This window comes from Triturus cristatus, chromosome 1_2, assembly GCF_964204655.1.
Source record: "Triturus cristatus chromosome 1_2, aTriCri1.1, whole genome shotgun sequence".
NCBI classification, from domain to species: domain Eukaryota; kingdom Metazoa; phylum Chordata; class Amphibia; order Caudata; family Salamandridae; genus Triturus; species Triturus cristatus.
The window spans coordinates 508957163-508982835 of NC_140580.1; the positions used below are offsets into that span (position 1 = coordinate 508957163).

General features: G+C 41.2%; 1 protein-coding gene across 2 annotated transcripts in view; it reads right to left on the bottom strand.

Moving 5' to 3' along the window:
* DOCK1 (dedicator of cytokinesis 1) overlaps positions 1-25673 on the bottom strand; it is a 1163810-nt gene that overhangs the window by 22079 nt on the left and 1116058 nt on the right. For both annotated transcript variants that reach the window (XM_085606236.1, XM_085606235.1), the window contains exon 51: positions 24008-24150. In XM_085606236.1, the coding sequence (XP_085462362.1) occupies positions 24008-24150 (143 nt within the window). The remainder of the gene's footprint in view (positions 1-24007; positions 24151-25673) is intronic.

The window sequence follows — 25673 nt, forward strand, 5'->3', positions numbered from 1 at the left end:
GGTGGGGTAGATGTTAGCTCGAGACAGTACCCTGACCGAATGATTTGGGTCACCCATTTGTCCGATGTTATGGACTCCCATGCGTGGATAACGTTTTGTAGTCTGCCCCCAACCGGAGTGGAATGGTCTGGGGGGAGCGGAGGGAAGTCATTGTGTGGGCGGGGTGGCAGAACGGGTGTTGTTAGTTTTGCCCCTGCCCTTATTGTTGTTGCCTCTGTAACCACCCCTTTGGTTGCCCTTTGAAAAGGTATTTTGAGGAGGGGATTTGTAGGAGGTAGAGGTGCTATCGGTGGAGAAGCCTCTGCCTGTGCCACGAAAGGAGGAGCGTCGAAAGGAACGCTTAGACGCTTGTGTTTGGAGTGCCCCCATAGACTTTGCTGTGTCTGTGTCCTTTTTCATCTTTTCCAACGCTTCGTCTACCTTGGGCCCAAAGAGAGTTTGTTGGTCAAAGGGGTGATTGAGTATGGACGCCTGGACTTCAGGCTTAAACCCTGAGATCCTGAGCCAGGCATGGCGACGAAGCAGGACACTGGTATTTATGGCTCTAGAAGCAGTGTCGGCTGCATCGAGGGCACACTTAATGGAGGTGTTTGTAATGAGTTTACCCTCCTGTATTAGCTCATGAGCCCTACGCTTGTGTTTCTCGGGGAGGTGCTGCATAAGAGCCTCAAGTTCATCGTAGTGTGCTCTGTCATAGCGCGCAAGTAGCGCTTGTGTGTTTGCAATGCGCCACATGTTTGCAGCTTGAGAGGCGGTGCGCTTGCCAGACGCGTCTAGGAGTTTGGATTCCTTGTCTGGCGGTGGGGCTTCTCCTGAGGACTGGGAGTTAGCCCGCTTTCTAGCTGTAGAGACAACTAGGGAATCTAAGGGAGCAGGACCCTTAATGTATGCAGGGTCTGTGGGTGCCGCCTTATACTTTTTCTCTATTCTAGGGTTTAGTACCCTGGCCCTGACAGGGTCTTTGAACACCTCTGCGGCATGCTTGGTGACACCCTTAAGCATGGGTAAGATAGAGGTGGATTTGTCCTGTATGTCGAATGTATCCAGTAAGAAGTCGTCTTCCACTGGTTCAGTGTGCATGTCCACCCCATGGTAGTGTGCTGCTCTCTGCACTAAATGATGGAACCCTAAGGAGTCCTCTGGAGGAGACGGCCTGGATGGGTATAGGTCGTCCTGAGGAATATCGGGTACATCAGGGTTATTGTAATCCTCCCACGGGTCTGGGGTCCCTGGTGGAGTGGGATCCATTGGGGCGTCCGCCGGATAATTGTCCGGGTCCCCGTCGTCCGGATCTGGGGACGGGGCCGGAGAGTAGTGAGGTAAAGGTGGCGGAGACCTGGGAGGGGGAGGGGGTGGAGGAGGTGGAGGAGGTAGGGGAGGTGGTAGTGGGGAGGGCACTCTGAGGGGAGAAGTAGCAGAGTCCTTCCGTTTGGGTGGTGGAGGAGGAGCCGGAGTATCAAGGCGTCTTTTCTTGATAATTAAAGTCAATAGTCCAGTCTTTGGATCTTTGGACAGAGTCTTTTGTAAAGGGTCTGGTGTAAACAGAGCCAATGGCGTCGAATCGTCCGTCGGCACCGGTGATTTCGGAACCGAGGACTTCGATGGTTTGTGTGCGCCATGCTTTTTTGGGGCCTCCGGTTTTTTCGGCGTCGAAGGAGTTTTCGGCGCCGGAGCGTCGGTGCCGACAGATTTGTGTTTGTGTTTGGTCGGCACCGAGAGTCCAGGGTTCGGTACCGGTGGCTTCGGAGTCGAGCTGGATATTGCTTTCTTCGGTGCCGGATGCTGTTTTTCGGCACCGGGCGTCGGCTGGCTCGATCCCGAGCTGCCGTGAGACTTTGGAGGCTTCGACACCGGGCCCGAAGTTGGGGTGATCGAAGCTTTGGTCTTGGTTTTGCCCAGGCCGGCAGGCGAGGGAGTAACCCGAGTCTCTTTGGTTTTGGGCGCGGGGGTGGGAGGGGGCACAGTACTCACGGCCCGCTGCGCCGGTGTGATGTCCTCCACGTCGGAGTCGTCGGCCTCGGAAGCGCTGACGACGTCTTCTTCCTGCTCGGTGTGTGTTTGCCCCGAAGCTTCGGCGCCGTCTCCGAAGATGTCCGGTGGAGCTGCAGACGATGAGTGCGCCATGGTGCGTCGAGCTTTTCGATCCCGGATGGTTTTCTTCGATCGAAAAGACGTACAGGCGGGGCAGTCTCTGGCCTCGTGTTCTGGAGAGAGGCAAAGATTACACACCTGATGGAGGTCGGTGTGGGGAAATTTAGACCCACATTTTGGGCACTTTTTGAACGGAGTCCTTTCCATCGGCCGGGACCGGGGTCGAGGAGGGCCCGAAGGCCGGTGCCGATGTACGGGATGGAGAAAAGTGCCGCTTCGAGAGATGAAGATGATGATGAAGAAACTCGAGAAACGAGGATTTTCCGTCGAGGCTGGAACCGTAGAAGTTCGAAGCCGGAGCACGAAGTATCACATCCGAGCCCGATGGCGGAAAAAAACAATCTGAGGATGGAGCCGAAGCCCATGCGCAGTACGGACCGAAGGAGGAGTCACCAAACTCGTGACTTCCAAAGACTGTCCAAGAAGAAAAACAAACTGCAAACATCCGGGCCCAACACCAGATGGCGATCTATGCTAAGTGTACAATCTGCAGCTCATATGCCTCGAACACAACGTTTTTCAAATTGCTCACTTTAAATTACCTGCTTGAGACAATGGAGCAACATTTTCTCAGTCAGTGCATTAAAATGAATACAAGAAAATTAAAAATAATGTCAGAATGCAAGGATTTGATCATGCAGATCACTGGAAAGAGAGGCTCTCAGATATGCTTCTCATAGTGACTGAATGTTAAATCATAATGTGACTGCACGTCGTGTAAGGGTTCCTGTGCCAGATATGATCTTTCATTTCTCAAATGTCACCTTAAATGCAGGACACACTTCAGACACACGCATAGCTGCACGTGGGCCTATTACTGTATGCGCCACAGTCAACCAGCCCTGATTGTTTACCCAACCGCACTTTGCGTTTGGGACTTAGATTAGTCTTGTCTTTATTATAATACACATGCAAGTAAAAATCACAACATGCAAGCTGCTGGTCGTTAAAAAGCAAAGCCTGCTTGATGGTGTGACATGTTACATGATGCCTGTGGCAACGTTGCAGACCTCCCCTTCACTGCCGCACATAGTATGTACTTGTTGCGTGAGTGAGGTTTGAAGTGGCGATTTTGTCTCCTGCTTTACTTAATTTCTGGGGTGCTTTGCTGCTGGTCATATTGTGCTTGTACTCTTCTGAGGATGCTCTGCACGCTGATGTCCCTTGCTGCATTTCGCTTGTGACCGTGGCTTGCATTACAGCGTGATTCCAGTGCTGTACCGGTTTTGGGAGGGACACTACCACAGGCGCTGTTGATGCTTTTCATGTTGTTGCACAACTCCCGCCAATCCTGCACCACATTTGTGAATAACACTTTCACTGCTACATCCTATAAACTGTGTGATGGAGGCTTACTTGGGCAGCTCTTTCCAGTGTTATGTGAGGGATGACTTCACAACGAATTCCTGTTCTGCATCTGCTGTTTGAGAGGCTGTCCTTCATAGCTGCTATGGATACTGCGCCTTTTCAGTCTGTGCACGAATAAAGTGTGTACTGCTGCTGTGCATGTGGTGTGTTTGTGAAGGAAGGGGCACTGATAGTCCAAGTGTTGTACATCTAATGTTTCAGTTAGGAAAGCTCACACTGCTGCAGTGGTGTATGTTTTTAGTGAGAGGAAATCTTTCCATTCCCATGTGGCATCTGATTTTGTGTGTGTGTGTGAAGTTTGCAATGCTGCTATCTGCCCTGTACCTGTTGTGCACATGGAGTGAATCTTGCATTGCTGCAGCCCATGCAAACCTGTTCAATGTAAAGGAAATCGTCTTTGTTGCTGCCTTTGCATCCAGTTGTATTTAAAGGAACTCTACTGGCCATCAGGCGCGGTGCGTCCATTGGGGCTTTGGGGCGTTGCCCCCCCGCCCCCGCACCCACCCGCAGCTCCCTCGGGGTCTCTGAACTTAGTTTACTTAAGTTCAGAGACGCCGAGGGTGGGGAGAACTGACAATGCATGTCAGTCAGCATGACATCGGACCGTGGGCGGTCCGGCGTCATGTTGACTGACATGTATTGTCAGACCAGGCAGCACAAGTGCGCATGAGTGGGCATGGTGAGCTAATTTTTAGCCCGTGCCCAGTCATGCGCACTTGTGTTTTCACAGGCTTGCGCATGCCCATTAGGAGCCCCTCGGTCTCCTAATGGGCAGGCGGCGGGCGAAGAGTAGGCTGTGCCCTCAGCCAATCCTGGCGCTGCAGCAGCGCCAGGATTGGCTGAGGGGTTGCCACTGCAGTGCTGACGTGCTGTTCCAGTTTGAAGAGGGCAGAGGCGCCAACGCGGACCAGGAGCAGAGGCGGTCAGGTAAGTTTTCCTCTTAATTTTAAATGTATTCTCCCGTGAAACCCCCCCCACCCCCGCGCGTGACCCCCCCCCCTTGCGACTCCCCCCCCCCCCCTGCGACTGCTCATGTAGTAAAAACCGGTCCTTTCGTTTATTTGCTTCCTTTGCAATCATTTTACGCCCCGCCACTTTCAAGTGTCAGCAACCGCCCCTGCTGGCCATACTCAACTTTGAGATCCACATACAAGCACAGCATTATATGTAATATCGGTGAGAAAATAATCAAACTTGACAGGGCTAAGAGACTGTGGGCTGAAGGAGAGAAGAGTATGCATGCTTATGACACCCACTATCTTTTGCAGACGTCCAGCAGCATAAAAGCAGCTCAGAATTCTCATGCATTCATTCAGTGATGCTTCTCACTGTGATCTGCTGGGGGACCAAGTGTTTTTAAAGCATAACCTGGCCTAAACTCCATCTTTTTATTATGTAACCTGTTTGGATGAGACTTCAGTGCCATTTTGAAAATGAATAGAATGTAACTTAATGTAACTTAAAGTAGCAATGACAGTAGATAAATAATGCTACTTCCAAATGAGGTAGAGAGACCGAATGCACCTCTCATTGAAGACAAGACTGGGTCCTGGGGCTGAGGCTGCACTTTAGGGGTTGCATTGGACATTGAAAAGTGAGGTTACACTTTGGGATGTGCATAGGATCAGGAGTAGCTTTATGCAGAATATAATAATATTGTTTCCTTAATTATGTATTTTATATGACAGATGTGTTTCAAATATTGGCACATTTTGATAACAGAACATGGATTACACATTTCATATGATATTTATGTTATGCAGTCCTTCATTTACAGAACAATTTTGCTGTAAGTCTTGGCATACAGTGTTGAGCCTGCACATTTTAATGCCACAATTGCATATGACTGTGTGAGGCATATAATGACTGCACCAGGGTAGGTGATGAGTGAGCTCCTGGTATTTAATGCAGTATGTAGTAATTGTTGTTACTGTACTGGTTTATTGATTGTATTGTTGTTCAAATAGGTTTAATTATTGATGTTAAAACAATTACTGACACATGGATTTGCAACCTCCCGAGGCACAAACCCAGTTCCCAAAGGCGAGTCTACAATGATAGGTGCATCGGTATTAATCCTGCACTTATTATGGAGTTCTTAACATCAATGATGTCAATTTGGGTGATAGCAACAGGGTCAGAGGTCACATGATGCCACTTCCTGTGATGTCATTTACACTACCCCTGGCATTTTAGTGAATTGACGCCCATGACTATACACATATACTAGTTCCTGCACATCTCATATTGCACCTCCTGCAGCCTGCACTCTACATAAAACTAAGGGCAGCTCCGGTTATGGTCACCCACCGCTCTACAGGAAAGCTTGCGCTCCCTGGGTGGCACTTTGTGTCATGTATATACTCGGAGGATCGCAGGTTGGAACTGCTGAAAGTTAAGATTAGTACTTTACTTTAGAAACATTTCCTCTAGCTTTGCTAAAGAATTGCTTCTGGAATAAGAGAAAGTATTCAAGGAATAAACGAAATCAAATGTCCCATTGTTTTACTACTTTTTTATGGTCAAAGGCCATCAATTTACCCTTTCATTGCACTAATTCACGACATTTTCGATGTAGATGTAAAATAAAGTTAACCCGTTACGTTACTTCTATCAAATTAATTGCCAGCAGGCCCGTTCCTATCCCTTTTTTATTTTTAATTGTAAAGGGCTCCTTCAAGATACCAGGTTGTTTGAAAAAGGCCTCTTTACAAGAGTTTTCTCTTCATTTGTCCTCAGTTATTTGTTTCCTTTCCTTTTTTTTCTTTTTTTACAACGACTCTGATTTATAAAAGTACTCAGACATCTCAGTAATACATATGGAGACATCATTTGCGAGTGTAAATTCCTAACAGTAATAAAAAACAAGCATTTGCAATGCAATAGGTCTCGCATTTACGCGAGTTTGAGCCTTTGGCATTGTAAATGACAATGCCTTTTATTTATATTTTGGTTTATAAAACATAAATAAAAGGCATTGTCATTTGCAATGCCAATAGCTTAAACTCGCGTAAATGCGAGACCTATTGCATTGCAAATGCTTGTTAACAAATGAGTTTTATCTGACATTCTTTTAGTTTTATATAAAACGAAGAAATGCAACTTCCATGCTCGCATTTGCTGCATGCAGTGAAAGATTAGTGGAAATTTATGACTGGAATACCAAACGGCAGATAGGCAAACACACACACCAATCATTCAGGAATCACATCAGCGGCACCATTATATTACCACAGCCCTTTTGTAGCACTCATATATTTTCATAGGAATTAAATATATTTGTAGAATCCCAATAAATCACAGCTAGTGCGATTGTGATCTATGGGAAAGAAATGCCGGCTTTAAACCTTGTATTATACGGATACAATGGTTCTGTCGGGGAATTACAATTGCTTTGGGATGTTCACAATATAAATGCATTACATGTAACATGTATCCATGATTTAGGAAAAGCAATGACAACACCCAAGCAATACTTTTGAATCAATATTTTTAAGAAAGAATAATGAATAATTAGGGCTACAAAAATACAATTGACAGAAATGTGAAGAAGAAGTGACATGTAAAGGTGAATACAAACGATACACTTAATATAACAAACACGATTGGGTAGAAGTAATTTTTGGAAGATTGAGTCCATATACTTGATCACATACGCATCCTGTTCATGTATGAATTGGTTTTGGAACTGAGACGTTGTGTGGACTCATGGTGTACGTCGACGTTTCGACCCTATGTTAGGCGCAAAATTTAAAAAAGCGTCACGGCGGGTCTTCCTCGGGACGAAGGGGTAGAAGTGTAGCCCTGTGCAAAAATCAATCACTGCGCGTGAATTGGGCTTCTAATTAACGAAGGTCGGTATGAATTGACCTCCAGAGTGACACGGGTCATGAAAGTCTGGGAGGGTTGCCAGGTGATTAAATCCTTTAAAGCCAGTCGAGTAATTTTACATGATCTGGTGAAAAAGCATCTCTCCAGCTCTCAGTCCTATGCAGTACTGGCTTTAAACCTTGGACTCGTGTCCCTGAAGAGAGGTAGCTGCGCGGCGATGGAAGGAAGTTTAATTGTATGATTAAGGTGGGCTGAGAGCCCCCGACTACACACAGCTGCGAGCATTAACCCTCTGTCTGCATGGTACTCACCCACTCCCCAACCTGCTGACAAGCAAAACGAAACCTAAGAGCAATTGCTTAATGTGTAACCCACACTTTTATAAATATAAAAAAGCGGGTGCCGTGCTCCAACAAAGCATGGCGCCCGTGCATTAAAATAGTTATGTGCAGGCATTTAAAAAGCAAATACAGGAACGCGGGTGCCATGATCAAAAATAAAGCGTGTTGCCCGTGTTTTAAATATGAAAGCGGGTGCAAATTATGCTTATATACAACACATAGAGTGCCAACAAAGCTGACGACTATGGAACTGGCGAGCAAGGTCGGTTTCACATTATGATCCTGGGCAAATCACTTATTCTCCTCTTTAAAGAAGAAAAACAACGAATGTGAACTTGTGTAATGTAACTGGTGCTCATGTAAAGCACTGATACTTTCGGGTCGGCTTGAATTAGCGCTATTAAAAAAATGCCAAAAAAGGAAAAATAGTACCTCAATCCCAGATCGAGAGTCGGGGTGACTGTAGAAACATAAGACATAAAAGCGCCGAGACACGGCAAAAGTGAAAGCAGGGGTGTGCGCTGCATTTGAAGTAGTTAAAGTGATCGGAGATGCGATCAAGGGACCAGAAAGGAAACTGATTAGAAGGGAGGGGGTAGTGTGAAAACAGCGGGGAGAGAAGGGAGGGTGTAATAAAAAACATAGGAGCCAAAGCTATAGAGAAGGGAGGGGGGGAGTGGGAGCAGCTGTGCACGTGCATGTGATCGTGCACTCAAGGTTTAGGCCAGCCAAAACTGTGGGTAGTACTTTGAAAATCCCACATATAAAATGTCTCTTCGAGCCTTTGGCTCAGCGAGACCTAAAGAGTGGATTGCACTCGATAATGGATGTAAAAACATTTTCAACTTCTATGAGACCGGACTCCAAGCAAAATGCGCTGATGCGAACTCTTTTCCCACAGGTAGTAAAAGTGGAATAAAAAATACTTCAAATTGCTACTGGTAAAGACAGCATATTCCATCCCAGTCACCTGCTCCTTTGATGCCACCTGGCTGAATAACACATAACAAGAGTTTGCAATCAATCAGAAGTCAGAGCTGGCAACCCACACGGTGCCAGTGAGTGACATGCAATATCGTCTACCTTCACTCAGTCTCTGTTGAAGAGCCAATATCACACGGTGGAACAAAACATGAGCTTGAAACCCCCGCAATCAGTGGGATACAGATCGTGTCTGCAGGCCCTGCACAGGTGATGCCCACTACGGGGTGTGAAACCTCCAGAGGACCAACCTACAGATGGCACCTTACCTTAGAAGCTGTTTTTGTTTTTCTCATGGTGGAGAAGTTGGGGGCGAAGGGGGGGGGGGGGGGGATTGACAGGTCTAAGCAGCGCAAGGACCCAATGACATTAGCCCTGAATACGGCTCGGCAAACAATGCTTTGGGGAGATGATCAGAATCGTATTGCTCTTTTGTGGCACACAATCAAATATTACTTCCGGGACATGATGTGGCCTTACGGCTAGAGCTGGCGAGCTGGGGAACCAGTTTCAAGTCTCGGCGTCGGTTCAATATCCTGTGGTTCTGGGCAAATCACTTAATCTCTCCGTGCCTCCCAAAATTAATGTGTCCTTGTGTAACGTAACTGTTGCTCAGGTAAAGCGCTCCAATAACTTCGGGCCGAGTTCGCGCTATATAAATCTGCAAAATAAAAAAAGAAAACAAACTCGTGCTTGCGCCCACTTGTTAGTGCAGGCGGACGAGTCTTTCTGGCGACTGCTCTGCTTTCTGACATAAGTCTGCCAGAACACATTAGAACCAACCTGAGCCGCTCCGTGACTCGCACGTACCTCAGGGGAGACAGAACCTTATGTAAAAGAACATCTGCACCACAACGGCAATCTGTGCTTTCAGTTTCACATTGGAAACGGTTATATTTGGTATGCACAGAGCACAGATGTAGAGACCGTGACCTGAACTAGCCTTCCCTTGATGATTGCACACAACATGCCAATGTAACTCTGGTGTTTAAATTACGTTAACAACAGATGTAGCAGTAAGAAGGAAGTGAAAGAAAAGGAAAAGCAACTCAAGCCTAATTGAGGAAGTAATCGTTGTAAAGTTAATTGATTAATCCTAATAGGGTGATTCATTTGTGGAGGTGGGATACACCTGGTCACGAGTCACCGTGTGCAAACGTGTTCCGTTTGAATGATTTATTAAGGATCACATTTTTAAAAATGGAAAAGCAAAAATATATTAATAACTTTTATAGAATGATTGACTACCCAGGCAATGAGAACCATGCCGGTTTCCTTGAGTGGCACAATAGATTTTATCTAGCTATTGTATTCACTAGACAATATGGGCTGTTCATGTTTCTCACCTATTACATATTTAAGGGAGATTTCAGGCTGAATGATAGCTATCTTGAACGTTTTGACGAATTATTTAACATGTAATGTTTATGCCACCTGAGCATTAGTGCAAACTGGCATGGGATGGTATAGGGGCTGTTGGTGATTTTGCCTGGGTGCTGCACACCACAGAAACCGTTGTGATAGACCGAGAGATAAGGGAAGAGAGTGCAGTTGTGGTATGTGGGTGCCCTCAGGATTCTAGCATCCAAGGCTTAACTCGAGGAAAGGTGAACCCCACGACATGGGAACTCAAGTGGATGGAGCGTGGATGTTGGCAGATGGATGCTAGGGCCCTGGATATGGGGACAAAGTGGCATTTTAATAGCAAATTGTTGGGCTTCCTCAGCCATCCACCGCCTTTTAATGATATATACTGGCTAAGGACTTCAGAGAACAATCTAGAACTGGTGCCTGAATGGTGGTAAGATAGAGAAGGGTGATAAAAACACAGACCAGAAAGGGTATTGTGCTTTTGCAGTTCATTTTCCAACTTTTTAAGTTGTTTGAATGTCTTTGAGATCTTTAGGCTTGGTTTGCAACAGTATCTATTTTTGAAGCATGGATGAGGGGAAATTTCTGGGCCTTGGTGGTCTGAATGAACTTGAAAAAGCAGTTCCCCCCCTAATTTCATATTAGCTTCCATAAGAAAAACGGGATCTCCAATATTATGGCACATTGATCTGGAAAGCGGCATGTGAGAGAAGAGTAAATGTGGGAAAGAGGCACTGCACTGTCAGCAGGTGGGAACGCACAACCACCACAAGAAGAGAAGGATCCAGTCAAAACTAATAGATAGTGGCTGCCCTATCACAGTAAAAATACTTAGAAGTACTAGCAGTGTAAATGGGGAGCATACAATATCCTTTCTGGGGGCTGTGTTGAATCTAAATGCTGGGGAGCTGCAAAAGGGAAGGATGAGGATGTAGCATCAACATGGCTTGGAGGTGTGGCGCTGAAATAGCCATGAGAATTGCGCTACAGTGAAATGGATAAGAGGGAAGAAGTTGTTTTAAGTCAAATTTAAAAGGACACAAGAGAGAAGTTTGAAATCTTAAACAGCAACCAGCATGAGATTAGAAGGACTGAAAGCTCTGAAAATAAAAAATGGAGGGGTTCACTGAACGCGCTGAGATTTTAGAGAACTTACACTATGGTATAAGGAGGTGATATCCACGGTAGATATTCTGGATAACCACTCACTATACAATTTCCTTTTTAATTCACGACATATCTTTTTCTTGGCGGCAATGAAATGTGATATGAATCTGCCAATCCTGAACCAATGCTGAAAATTCACATTTAATAGGAACAAATTAAGTCTGTGACCAAGACTGCTGAAGCAGATATGCAAGTCATTATGGTAAGTGCAAACCCAAGTCAGAATAATAAAGATGAGGCAAAGGAGAAAGAACATGGGGTATTTAGGGATCCCTGAAGCTTTGGAATGGGCATAATGGGTCTTATATGATTACAAGATCAGTTCAATGAAAAACACCTCGTAAACATGGTGACACTATACATGTCCATAGAAGGATATGAAGGCTCCAATAAAAGTGTACAGGCTAAGTCTAAATTGATCAAATAGCAGTAAAAGTTTTAACTGTTTTTGGAGTTAAACAGGTAAGAATGCTATGATTTTCCAGAAAGTATTCTTACCTGCTATGTGTCACTGCAATGCATTTGAACTGTTGTCCAGTCAGAGCATGGTTGCACTATTGGCAGACATATATTTTTGTCACCTATGTGGCTACAGGTGTTCCGATAGGCACTAGACATCTTGCTAGCCAGATAGGCAGCTGTGCTGGTAATCATAGTTTTGATGAAGATGCATCTAGTTTTGAAAATGGTGCGAGGAAGGCAAGTCAATAAACTTCCACATTGGTGGGGAGATGTGGTCATATTTCTTCAGGCCCTTGATGAGGTGTGTAGGATATCTTTAAGGGTGGCTGCAGTAGAGTCTAGAAGACCGGTGAGAAGGGGATTGCCACTGTCCAGATTCAAGAATACAAGGACTTGATCTACAGTTCTAAAAAGGTTTCTGAAAGGAATAGTTTTACTTTTTTTCTTACTAGAGTGTGTTATGACCCCCCATACCACATTAACCTTCCACAGCACAGATTCATTTTCTGTGCTATCTACAGTGGTCTTACAGGAAAGTAAAAAAGACAAATTGGATAAAAACTATTTTACCAATGTCATTTTGCAGTCAGAGAGCACACACTGTGGCACAGTCCTAAAAACAAGCAACAAAAGAGCCTGACATTTTTGAAAAATTTGGAATAACCATGTAGAAAATGTGAATTTGCTACAAATGCTATATCACTGGCAGAAAACTAAGGGGCGATAGGAATGATTTCACATTTCTAGTTTGACAGATACTGAAATGGGAAACAAGTAAGGATTTAGGAAGACTGGAATAGAAAAAAATCTGAATGCCACTCTGTAACTGTTGTGAGCATAAAGATCTAAAATGAATCTCACTATTCTTAGCCATTCAGGTGTGTACCATTTAACTTCCTGTAAGACCACTGTAGATGGCACAGCAAGAGATAAGCTTTTTTTTAACATTCTCATAAATCACCCTCAAAGTGTGCCCTTGTAATCCTGAGGGCAAGGTGCTAATACATAAAACTAGGGCACACTACATATTGGTGTTAGTGTGCTCTTATAGTTAAGTCAAATGTTAATGGTCAGGGAGTAAAACTGGAGCTTGTTATCAACTACTTTAGAGCTCCTGTGACACATGGTGGTATTCCCCCAAGAATAGGAACATGGGGTGGAATTTTGCCATACGTCTTTTTCAATGATATGGTGTCATATTAAGGGGGGTTTCTCGAGGGCTAAGGAAGATGGCGGCCGCGTCGTTACCTCTGGAGCGACGGCACAGACTGAGTGCTTTTTTCCACGGTTCCCGCGACCCAATATCTCCATAAATTGTGGGTCTATCATGTAGAACCACCCGACGACCTCCTGACGAATTTCGGTACCTCCCGCAGCTGAGAAGAGGACGGTAACTGCCACCTTCAATATTGACTCAGAAACGGCGGCCACTACGCATATAATTAGCACAGTGCAGAGATGTCACGTTTTAGCTTCCCTGCTGTTTCTCTCCTCGGAGTTAAGCGCTCGTTTTAACGCATGTTTTTAAGATACATGCTTATTTCTTTTTGAATTTCTTTTCTTTTCCTTTCATCTTTCTTTTCACTTTTCTCTGCATTAATCGTTCTTGGAGCATTTCTTAAGAGCAAGGACATCCTGAACAGTCATCTAGAAGTCTATTCTCTGTGTTCCTTATATTTTGTCATCTGCTCTTGTTGCCTACATACATGTCATGTATAATTCTGCCTCTCATTGAAATTTGAATTTTTACTCAATGTTCACACTGGAGCCTGCCTTAACAAGGACTTTATATTTTTTAAAGAACTTGAATATCTCTTCCCTTTTTTCCCTTTCTGATACCCCGTTTTTTTATTGCAAGGAAAGAGAGAGGGTTTGCATTATTACTCCAAAATTAAATGTGCATGTCTTTGGCTTTAGCTTTGTTGGACTCTGTCACCAAAGGACCTATGCTCTGGATAAACAGCCAGCACTTTCTCAGACCCTAGTCGGTGCTTCGATGCTCTCTGGTTCACTGTGGCTGTCTCTCCTTTAACACAGTTCCTGAGTCTCTTCAAACCTTGTTCTCCTGTAGCATATGGGTAGACTTAGAAGGCTCAATTCTTCTGCTTCATCGCTGACTCATGGATTCATCCAGAATTACACAGTTTTTTCAAAGTTAGCAGCAATGAAATCCTCCTCAACTTCTCAGTCAAAAATCGGCGCATCTCCATCTGAGGCTTCAACAGCAACCAATCCGATGAATCCTGTCAAGGTTAATTCAAAAAGTCTAAAAAAAGACCCACCTTCTCCTTCTAAGTCACCACCTCCTGTCTTGCTGGACTTATTGTTGGAGGAAATAAGCGCTTTAAGACCCTTCATGGACGAAACAAACACCAAACTTCAGTTTCTTACCGACAGGTGGTCCCAAATGGATGAACGTCTCCTCTCAGTGGAGCAGAGTGTTTCCTCATATAACGCAACTGAAAGTAAAGTGGTCACTCTTCAATCACAAGTATCTCACTTGCAGAAACAAGTTGAAGATTTAGAAAATAGAAACAGAAGGAACAACTTACGCATGTATTGTTTGCTGGAGAGCACGGAGGGCGCAGAACCTCTCGCTTTCTTCAAAAACTTTCTACCCAAAGTGCTCAATCTACCTGAAGGTACTAATTTGAACATATAACGCGCACATAGACTGGGTCGTCAGCACGTCAACACTTCTGCCTCCAACCTCCCAAGGGGTGTCATTTTATATTTCCTGGAATACATGGACCTTCTTAAGGTTCCTTCAGCTTCCAAGTCATCAACATGTATTTCCTGGTTGGGTCATCCTTTGTTTTTCTCGCAGGACTATTCTAAAACTACCGCAGACAGACGTAGAGAGTTTCTAAATATGAGACCTGACTTTTGTGCTTTTGGAGCTAGATATGGCCTATTTCGTCCATGTCTTTTTGAGGTCAAATACAGGAATAAGACAACCTTGTTTGAAGATCCAATTAGACTGAAAAGCTTCCTCAATTCTTGTAAAATTGAAACTATGGATATCTCTGGCGCTTCGAATTCTCAGTCTGGTTGATTTTGTATTCTTGATATTTTGTTAATGTTAACCAATTTTGTTTGCAGCTTTGACTGTTTAACACTTTTCTTCTTAGATTTCTCCTGTTTTTGATGGTAGGATTGTATTATGATCATTATATTATAAGCCATGAATCTGCTCTTATCCATTTTCCTTTTCAGGCTTCCCAATTCATGTCTTCTTCGTTGTCCTGCACCTTGTCAAATCCAGTCATCTCTGTGTCCCGTTCTGTGAGATCCGAGTGTACCAGTCTTCCATGTGCTTTCACCCCATCCCTCTTATTGGATTTTTATAGGTATGTGTTTTTGTTTTCTTTCTTTTTCTTGTGTCTTCTTATTCACCTCATCTTTTGTTGTTTTTTTCTATTCTGTTGTTCTTCTCTTTTCTTTTCTGTCTATCCCCTTTTTCTATTTGCTCTTTCTTTTTCCTTCCATTTCAGATACTTTTCTCTAATTTTTCATCTTTGATATTCTTCTTCTTTTTCACTCTCATATATTGTTAATTTTTTTCTCAATTACATGATGTTGTGGTTTATCATATATCAAGTCTACATTTTATCTCCTCTAGTTCAACTTGTTCTCTCAATAGTTATTATATGTAATTAAATATTGTTACTTGGAATGTTCGAGGTTTGCACTCACTGATCAAAAGGCAACGCGTGTTATCGCATTTATCTAAATTGAAGGCTGATATAGCAGTAATTCAGGAATCACACCTCACGGATTCTGAATCCTTAAAGTTAAAGAGAGATTGGGTTGGTGATGTTTTCTTTTCTTCAGGTGATGGTAAGCGTAATGGTGTCATTACACTATGCCACAAATCTCTCCATGTTAAGCTTGTATCTCAGGAAAAAGATGATGTGGATCGCTGGTTATTCACAGATTTATTGATTGGGAAGGTTCCACTCTCTTTGCTTAATATTTATGCACCAACTGCAGGTATTCCCTTTTTTGGTCCCAACTTGCAGAAAATTGATGCAGTACTCTCATGACAATTAAATTTTGGCAGGAGATTGTAATCAAATTGTAGATCCTTTCATAGACCGCAACTCCCCAACTTCTGTTACATCTTCTAAAGCTCATAAATCATTCCTACCAACATAGGCATTTAATTGACGCATGGAGATTATGTAATCCCACCCTGAAAATTCATTGTTACTTGACCCTGTTTTCACCTCCTCATTCGTCTCTTTTTTGAAGAATATTTCCGTTTTAACGAATCAGACACTCTCCCCTTTTCATGTCATAACGGATGCTTTTAAAGCTGCCCGTGATTTTATCATTAATTACATTTCCAAAAAATGACATAATGCTCGAAAAATTGCCACGGACCTTTTTGCAAAGATAAAGAGATGGGAACATTCCTACTATGCCACTAAGTCAAAGGACTGCTTAACAGATCTTATGGCTACTAAACATCAATTCAATAAGGAGATTACTGAGAATGCCTCTTTGTACTTACTCAAACCAGTGCAAAGTTTTATGGTGGCCAAAATAAATCAGGTAAATTATTGACAAATTACCTTAAAGTCAAAAAACACAAATTTAACATCGAATCGATCCTTGATGATTAGCAACTACCCAAATATAAAGTCTTGGAAATTCTAAATGAATTCTATAAGTTTTACAAATCCCTATATGCACCAGAAGCTTCACCCACAGACAAATCCATTTTGGATTATCTTTCTTCTATTATAAAATCTTTTGATTCTCACTTGGATTTTGATTTATTGGAGCTTGATGTTTCACTGAACGAATTATGCACTGCTTTGCTCACTCTTAAGAAGGATAAAGCTCCAGGCCCAGATGGTTTTACTGTAAAAAAAAAATTCACATTTTTCCCAATTACTTCTTCCCAAATTACATAAACTTCTAAACTCCTTTCTGCAAACGGGAACTTCTTCGGGTTCCTTTTTGGAGGCCCTATTTTGCCTTATACCCAAGGAGGATAAAGATCCAGGTTTATGTAAAAATTATAGACCAATTTCGTTAGTGAATATAGATTATAAAATATTCTCAAAATCCCTGGCCTTAAAATTAGAATAATTTCTCCCGGTCTATTAGGTAAGGAACAGTCTGGGTTTGTAAAAGGTCGTTTTCTAACAGATATTACGCTACTATTTTTTGACATACTTGTGATGTCCTTCTCCTGTCCCAAGAGTTCTGGGTTCTATAGAACATAGAACCTAGAACTCAGCTTGTACCTGTTGGTCAGTTACCCTTATGGAGCTGATGGATGGGGTGTTATGAATAAATCTCTACTGAAACCTAAACGCGTGTTCCTGTGGAGTTACTTAGAACATTACACTGGCGACGAGGATGGGATATGTATACTTCAGTTAGATAAACATTATTTGCCCAGAGTCAGCACCATTATGGAAAGATATCATTTTGGTTTACGAGAACAAAAGAAAGAAGAAACAATAGAGGATTTTTTAACTGGGTTAAGGGAGTTAGCCTCAACTTGCAAGTTTGGAGTGGCAAATGAGGAGAGAATAAGAGACCAATTCGTGTTGAAGTGTAGGGAAGAAAAAATAAGGGAAGAGTTATGGCTCAAAGATGAGCCACCTTTAGAAGAAGTGGTGATTATAGCAAAAAGGGTTGAACACATGTTAAAATGTGTAAATGAATTAAAAGTTGAGAAAAATAAAATTACATCTGTAGTAGAAGAAGTACAGGAAAGTGTAAATCTTATTAAAAATGTAAAATCGGGTTCAAAAGAGATAACTAAAGAGGAATGTACAAAAGAAACATGTGAATGTTTTCGTTGTGGGAAGTCTGGACACAAAGCTAATTCTAAATCCTGTCCAGCTTTGAATTTTGTATGTCATGGATGTGGCAAGAAAGGACATTTTATAAAATTTTGCAGAACAAAACAGAAGAAATTACAAAGTAAAGTGATAAAAGAAATTATTTGTCAGATTAGTGGTAATGAGGACAACAAACATCCTATTGGAAGTGTTAAAATTGATGGTATTGATATGAAAATGAAATTTGACTCGTGCTCACATTTGACTATAATTTCGAAAGATGTTTTCTGCAAATGGTTTCAATTTAAGAACAAGTTAAAAAGAATGGATGTAAATCCAGGAGGGTATGGAGGTCAACCCATTAATATGTTGGGATATTTTGATGCTTGCATAGAGATGGAGAAGAGAATTATTGTAGGTAAGATTTATGTTTCAAAGGTAGGGGATAGTTTACTTGGCCGGCCACATCAACGGTTATTGGGAGTTACTTTGAATCCCAATGCAGAACCACAAGTCCATATACAAAAGGTTGAAGGTACAGTTAATCACTTTGTGCAAGAATTTCCGCATTTGTTTAGAGATATTTTAGGTTGTTTGAAAGGTTACAAGCATTGCATTAAACTTAAGAATGGAGCTGTACCATCTGTGGCAAAGGTTAGAAGAATTCCATTGGCTCTACAGGAGAAGGTGGAACAAGAAATAGATAAGTTGCTTAAACAAGGAATAATCTCTCCTGTAGAAGCTTCGGAGTGGTTGGCTCCGGTTGTTATCGTGAACAAACCTAATGGCGATATCAGGCTTTGTGTGGACTTGAGGTCTCTTAACAAGGAAGTAGTGGTTGACAAGTTTCCGTTGCCTAATATAGATGAAATAATGTCTACTTTGGGTGGAGCAAAGTTTTTTACTACCTTAGATCTAACGCAGGCATATCATCAAATAGAGCTGACGCAAGACTCACAGGACTTGACGGCATTTATCACTCCTATGGGAGCTTTTAAATATAAGAGAATGCCGTTTGGTCTTGTACCCGCTGCGTCGGTGTTTCAAAGGGTCATGGCGTCTGTATTGAAGGGTGTGAAAAATGTGAAATGTTATCAGGATGATCTTTTGATATTTGGTTCAAATCAACAAGAACATGATATCTCTGTGAGAATGGTACTTGGAAAACTTGAGAAAGCAGGTCTGACATTAAAATTTGAAAAATGCAAATTTTCAGTACAACAGGTGAATTATTTAGGTCATTGCATTACAGCGTCTGGTATAATTCCTAAGAAAGAGTTGGTAGGAACAATTATAAATTTAGCAACTCCTGTGACGAAAGAAGAAGTTGTTTCATTTTTGGGCATGATTGAGTATTATGGGAAATTTGTTAAAAATCTTGCAAGTAAATCAAGTAACATGAGACAATTGCTTGGGAAGAACAAAGAATTTATTTGGTCGGAAGAGTGTCAAAGAGAATTTTTAGAATTGAAAGAAAATTTAAAAAATGCACCGAGTTTGCAGGCATTCATTCCAGGAGGAGAGACCACTGTAGTGACCGATGCAAGTTCAAAAGGGTTGGGAGCCATTTTAAAACAAAGAAGAGATGGTAAAGAACAGCTAATTGCATGCGCATCAAGGAGTTTACGTGGACCAGAATTAAATTATTCTGTAATTGAAAAAGAAGCTTTGGCTATATTCTGGGCTCTCAATAAGTTTAGAAATTTTATATGGGGAACGTGTTTCAAGGTATGTTCAGACCACAAACCACTAAAGGAAATATTCATGAAAAAGGGACTTGATTCAATTTCATCTCGTATAAGACGTTGGGTTGTAGGTTTACAAGAGTTTAATTTCAGTGTAGAACATCTTCCTGGTGTTGATAATGTTTCAGCTGATTGTCTGTCTCGTTTGGTTGGTGAAGTAGGAGAGGAATGGATTGATGATGATTTTGTTGAAGAGGATGTCAGTGTGTGTGAAATTACCTCAGGTGTTGTAAAAGAAAATGAGTGGAAAGAGGAATTAAGAAAAGATAGCGAATTGGTCAGAGTTATGAACATGATTCAAACTAAAGGTTCACATGATAATTCCTTATCAAAAACTTGGCGTTTGGTGGCTGATGAGTTATCGATAGATAAAGATATATTGTTGAGAGGGAATAAATTGGTTCCTCCTTCTTCTTTAAGAAAAAGATTGATGGAAGAGGCACATCAAGGACATTTAGGTATAGTCAAAACTAAGGAAAGGTTGAGAATTAGTTTTTGGTGGCCTGCTATGGATTTAGAAGTTGAGCGTGAGGTCAGAGAATGTCTACAATGCAAAGTTAGTGATAAGGTTCTTATCTCCCACACTGTGCCCATGATTTGTAGAAGACTTCCCAATGGTCCTTGGGAGGACATTGCCATTGATATTGTTGGTCCTCTTAATGGAGAACATCGTACTCCATATTTAATTGTTTTGGTTGATCTTTATTCTAGATGGGTTGAGGTTATATGTGTTTCAGAGATCACCTCAACTTGTGTCATTTCATTTTTACAAGATGTGTTTATGAGAGAGGGTTTCCCGAAAACTCTATTATCAGATAATGGTCCCCAGTTTTGTTCAGGAGAAATGAATGATTATCTTTCATCATGTGGTATCATTCATAAGAAATGTTCGGTATATCATCCAGAAGGAAATGGGACAGTAGAAAGATTTAATAGAGTTATAAAGGAAAATATACAACTTTCTAGAAGTAATTGTTTGAATTGGAAAGATGAATTACAAAAATGTATTTTGGCTCATCGTTTCACTCCTCATACCTCTACGGGTAAATCGCCTTTTGAATTATTTAAAGGCAGGACTCCAAACACGAGATTGTGTCCTAGTTGGATGTCGTGGGGTAAAGGTGTGAAAGACAATAGCATTGGTCTTTGGAGGAAAAGAGAGGAGAAGCTACAGCTAAAAAATAAAATTCACTTTGATATGAGAAAAAGAGTTAAAGAAGTAAAGGTAAAGGTAGGAGATTGGGTACGTGTGAAGGCTCCAATCGGAACATTATCTTGGTCCAAGTTTACTGCTCCCATGAGGGTGGTAATGTGTTTAAGAAATGCTGTTAAACTTGAAAATGGGAAAATTTGGAATCTAAATCGAGTTGTAATTATAAAGCATAATTCTGAGTTGGATAAGTCATGTAAAAAATTGTCCAATGGTACAGATGAGTTGTTGTAAAATGATCTGAGACGTAGTGGTCGAAAGACCTCAGTACCTGTTCACATGAAAGACTATGTTACTTAATAGTCATGATGTTTCTTGATTTTAAGTGATTATACTATGTCTGTATTTCTCAATACATTTAGTATTTATCTTGTTATTGGATGGGAGATGTGTGATGTCCTTCTCCTGTCCCAAGAGTTCTGGGTTCTATAGAACATAGAACCTAGAACTCAGCTTGTACCTGTTGGTCAGTTACCCTTATGGAGCTGATGGATGGGGTGTTATGAATAAATCTCTACTGAAACCTAAACGCGTGTTCCTGTGGAGTTACTTAGAACATTACAATACTCTCCAAATCCTGTCACTCCTCTGAATCTTTAGCGGCTATTGCTTTAGATGCGGAAAAAGCATTTGATATAGTTTATTTGCCTTTTATTTTTTCAAAACTCAAATGGTTTTGTTTTGGTCCTAAAATTGTTAATTTAATTTCTCTTCTATATTCCAATCCTAAAGCGGCAATATTTGCTAATGGCCTTACCTCTTCATATTTTAATCTGGGAAGAGGTGTTAGGCAAGGTTGTCCCTTATCCCCCTTTTTTGATTAATTTAGCTTTAGAACCCTTCCTATCTAATCTTCAACAAAATCCAGAGTTTTATGGTTTTACCTCTGATAGCATGCATATTAAGCTGGCAGCATATGCAGAGGATATTTTGTTATTTCTCTCGAAACCACAATCTTCCCTACCTACTTTCGTTCATGAGACAGATGCTTACTCTTCTGTCTCTGGCTATAAATTTAACAATGACAAGTACGACATTTTACTCTGAACTAAATTTACTTTTAAGGATGATTTTAAAATAACTAATTTCAAATGGAACACTATACATATAAAATACTTAGGTATGTACTTATCTGCTTCAATTCAATCATCAATCTCCATTAACTTAGATAAATGTTCCTTAAAGATATCTTCCCCAATTGACAAATGGCACCCTTTATATCTATCCTGGTGGGGAATGTTAGACACAATAAAGATGATGTTATCCCCGATTGTTCTTTTTACTATTTCTAACATTCTAGTTGCTATACCTCAAAAGTCTAAAAAATGTTTTAATTTTTTATTATCTTCCTTTCTTTGGAATAAATGAAGAGCCCGTATGACACTAACAAAACGTATTCGACCTAAATCAGAAGGTGGAGTCAATTTTTCAGATTTTACTACCCATCATAAATCTTTTAATCTGCGTCAATCATCTCATTGGCTAATAGGTTCCTCATCAGATTCTCCTCTTTGGTTATTCTTGAGCATTCATATCTGGGTCCCTTCGCCTTTCAAGAATACCGATCATTTACTCGAAAGCCTCAGAAGTTATCTACTCCTATTGTTAAACATACAAACAAATTATTAGATACATTCATACTAGATAACTCTGCCAACATAAGATCACTTTTACAATCCTCCATATGGCATAATAACCGTATAATGATTAAAGGTAAACCATTTATTGGAAATCATGGAGGCAGAAGGGTCTTCTTTGGGATCACCAGCTAATTCAAAAAGATAAAGTTATATCCTTTCATCAAGCTAGAACTATTTTTGATTTTCCTGTCTCATTTTCCAATAAATATCAATTACTACACAATGCTTTGAATCTAGCTATTAACCAATATGCTCTCATTCCAGCTTTGTCCAATATTACCTCCAACATCACTCATACTTTTCTGAGCTCAGGTCCTAAAGCATCAAGTATCTATACCTGTTTACACAAATTGACATCCCCCAGAGATAAGACTAAAGTGAAAATGGAATGGGAATGTGATTTAGCTGTCAATTGGTCCACTCAATTATGGAACAAAATTTGTCTTAAGATTAGCAAAACCTCTAGAGCAGATGCTCTTTATTTACAATACTTTGATGAAATACCTAATACTTGCTGGCCATGTTCCTCCACGGATGCAGATTTAAAACATACACTTTTTACTTGCCTGTTTGTACATGAATTCTGCAAATGTGTTTGGAAACAAATCACCCTAATCTTTCAATCTAGGGTGTCCTTCTCTTTTACCAACATTTTTTGGGTTTTTGGGCTCTCTCTCTGATGATTGGTCTCGATGTCCTTTACATATTCAAGTTTTGGATTTACTTTTGGGAGTAGCATTTCAGCAGATTACCAAACATTGGAAGAATCTGTCAGATCTCTCTTTCCAGGCTTGGTGGCATGCTGTATGTCATAACCATAGATTGGACACTGTTTATGTATATCCAATGTTTTTGGCTGTAAAACGTTTAAATCTATGGTCTCCAGTTACGACATTTATCGATTGTCACGCTAAGCTTTCACATGCACGAAATACTTCGAAACAAGAAGTTTTAAAACCGCCTTGACATTCTGTTTTTCTGCTTTTAACATTGTTTGTATAGATTAATAGAAATATGATGTGACGTTCCTGATGAATGACCAGATCTGTTTTATATCTTTGTATTTTCCCTTTATATTTTTGTATTTTCCTCAACCTCCTCTTTTCATTTTTTATTGATAATGCACTCACTCATTCAAGTACAATCATATGTTTTCATATCATATTGTATAGGTATCCTTACTGTATTTCCTCTTTTCCTTTCCCCTTTTACTTGAATAAACTTTACTTTTTTGAAACTTAAAAAAAAGGGGGGGGGGGGTTTCTCAAACTCAGGACCCAAAAATGGTAGGCCGTAAAACATTGTTTTACTGAAGGTGAATGTGTATCTCGTGAAACCACTACATGGGCAGGGACTGTGGACTGGAGCACATCCCAATCCACCCAACCCCTTTGGCACCATGGGGGAGCATAGCATGCTTCCCTCAATCAGGCCCCAGATTCCTGACACCCCATGCCATCCACCCACTCCCAAAAGATGAACAGCCCCAGGCACTATCATAAGTGGGCTGCAAGCAGCAACAGTTCATTGACCAGCACGTCACAGGCTGAGGGGATTATGCTGCCCATGCCATACCAAACTCCACCAAGACATTTGCCTGCCACCCCAGACCAACACCAGCCCTCCCGCTGACTTCTTTGACCTGCATTGAGCAGGCAGAAAATGCAAGCAGATAGTTCTCTTGATCCAGGTAAAACCAGCAAAAATAGATCCGATTTCCTGGCTCCAAGAGGATAGTGCACATTCCAGGAACAAAGCTTGTAATTTTCAGACTATGGTGTCAGAATACAGAGTCCCCTGTCCCACGGCATTCTTGCACTATATGTCTGGAAAGACAATAGTGTGAATTTATACCTTCTCTTCCACGTGTATTATAGGGATTTTCAACCCAGAATGGGAAGTCAGATATGGACAAAGTAAAAGACTCAAAACGTACCCTTGGAGGTGTTGGCGGTGGTGTTGTAGGAGTCGTAATTTCTTGAGTTTCAAAAACATTTCCATAATCTGGCACAATGCCTTTGATCGGCAGAGGTGGAGGGGTTTCTCCTGTTTCAGGTGCTGCCCCATTGAGTTCTGTATCTGCAAATGATGGAACACTTTATCAGCTCTCTGAAATACCCACTGTAACTTCACGGTAAAACTATTCCTGTTAGAATATATAGCATGATAAAATACGATAAATGCCAGAGAGAAAGTGAAAGGCAAAGTAAAGGAGAAGAGAAAAACGTAAAAGGGAAACGAAAAAGAAGATTGCAAAGGTTTAATGCATATACACACAAACTCTGAGTTGCAGTAACAATTATTATTAGCCCAGTTGTAATTTGCCTTTACATTCTTTTTTCTTTACAACTGACTCTAAAGATGCCATATAGTTTTCGTCTGTTTTACGAAGAAATCAATTTCACAATGCATTACTTTGATTAAAGAGAGTCCTCATTGAGAAAACAATTTAAAAAAAAAAAAATATATGCTTTAAAATTTCATAAAGAAGTCCCGCACTACCCTAGGGACACTATAACGACTGTAGTTTCCCAGGAGGTGTTATGGAATTCAAAAATCTTCACATTATAAAGCATTTTTTCATCTATAAATTTAACATGTATACATGTATGCCTGCGTAAATACTTTGCAAAAGTACTTCTGTCAGATCACGGCCACTTAGAGCCGGTATTCTCCGCTGAAATGTAATAATCTGTGCTATATAAAGGGAAAATGTTGAATTTATTCATGTTTAGGTCATAAACTGCACTGGATTAGTACAGTTCAACACATTTCAAAGTAGCGAGACGACAAAAAGTTAGCTTGCTCTTGTTAATTAACAGATTGCCAGCCTATTTAGCCACTGTTGGATGATACTGCAGGGAAGAGAGTTAAATAAATGCATGGAGATGGGTTGGTAGTCAATAGAGGAATGGCCAAAGGCTAATTTCAAATTTCAAATACATTTTTTTTTTAATCTACCTAGAACAAGGGTGGATCTTCCATTCATATTACTTCAACTGATAATTCCATTTCCCTTAGCTGTGCACTGCATCGTCACTTCAAATCTGGAGAAGGAAGGATGTTATGTTTTGCCTCTTCCTTATTTATCAAAAGGAGTCAATCTGACAGTGCACTTGAGATGTGTTGACTGGGCTACTAACTCAAGATAGGATGGTAGGCACTATGAGGGCGATACTTCATGAGTCACTGATTGTTTGGTCTAAAATCAAATTTCCTTTTTGTATACGCCTTATTCAACAATTTGGGCTCCAGGATCATTCTAATCTGAATGTAATTGGGTTTTGAATGCTATGACAGGTTTTGAGCTTTGTACATCAATGGAACGTCCCATGTGCTTTTATTAACAGAACTTTGGCTGTTATATTAATTGTTAATGTTGCTTACTCTAGGTTACAATTTCGTACCAATTGGGCTGTTTATAAAAGTAGCTACGACCTTTTCTCCATTAGGCCTTGTGATTGGTGCTGATGACTCAGTCTGGTTATTCAGGCAACAATTGAAGTGTTTGATGATGTCTGGATAGCAGTCTTGTTTTTTCAGGTTCAAATTCAGAAAGGACAGTGATTCTGCACTCACTTTGCTCTGTGTTATTGTGAGGT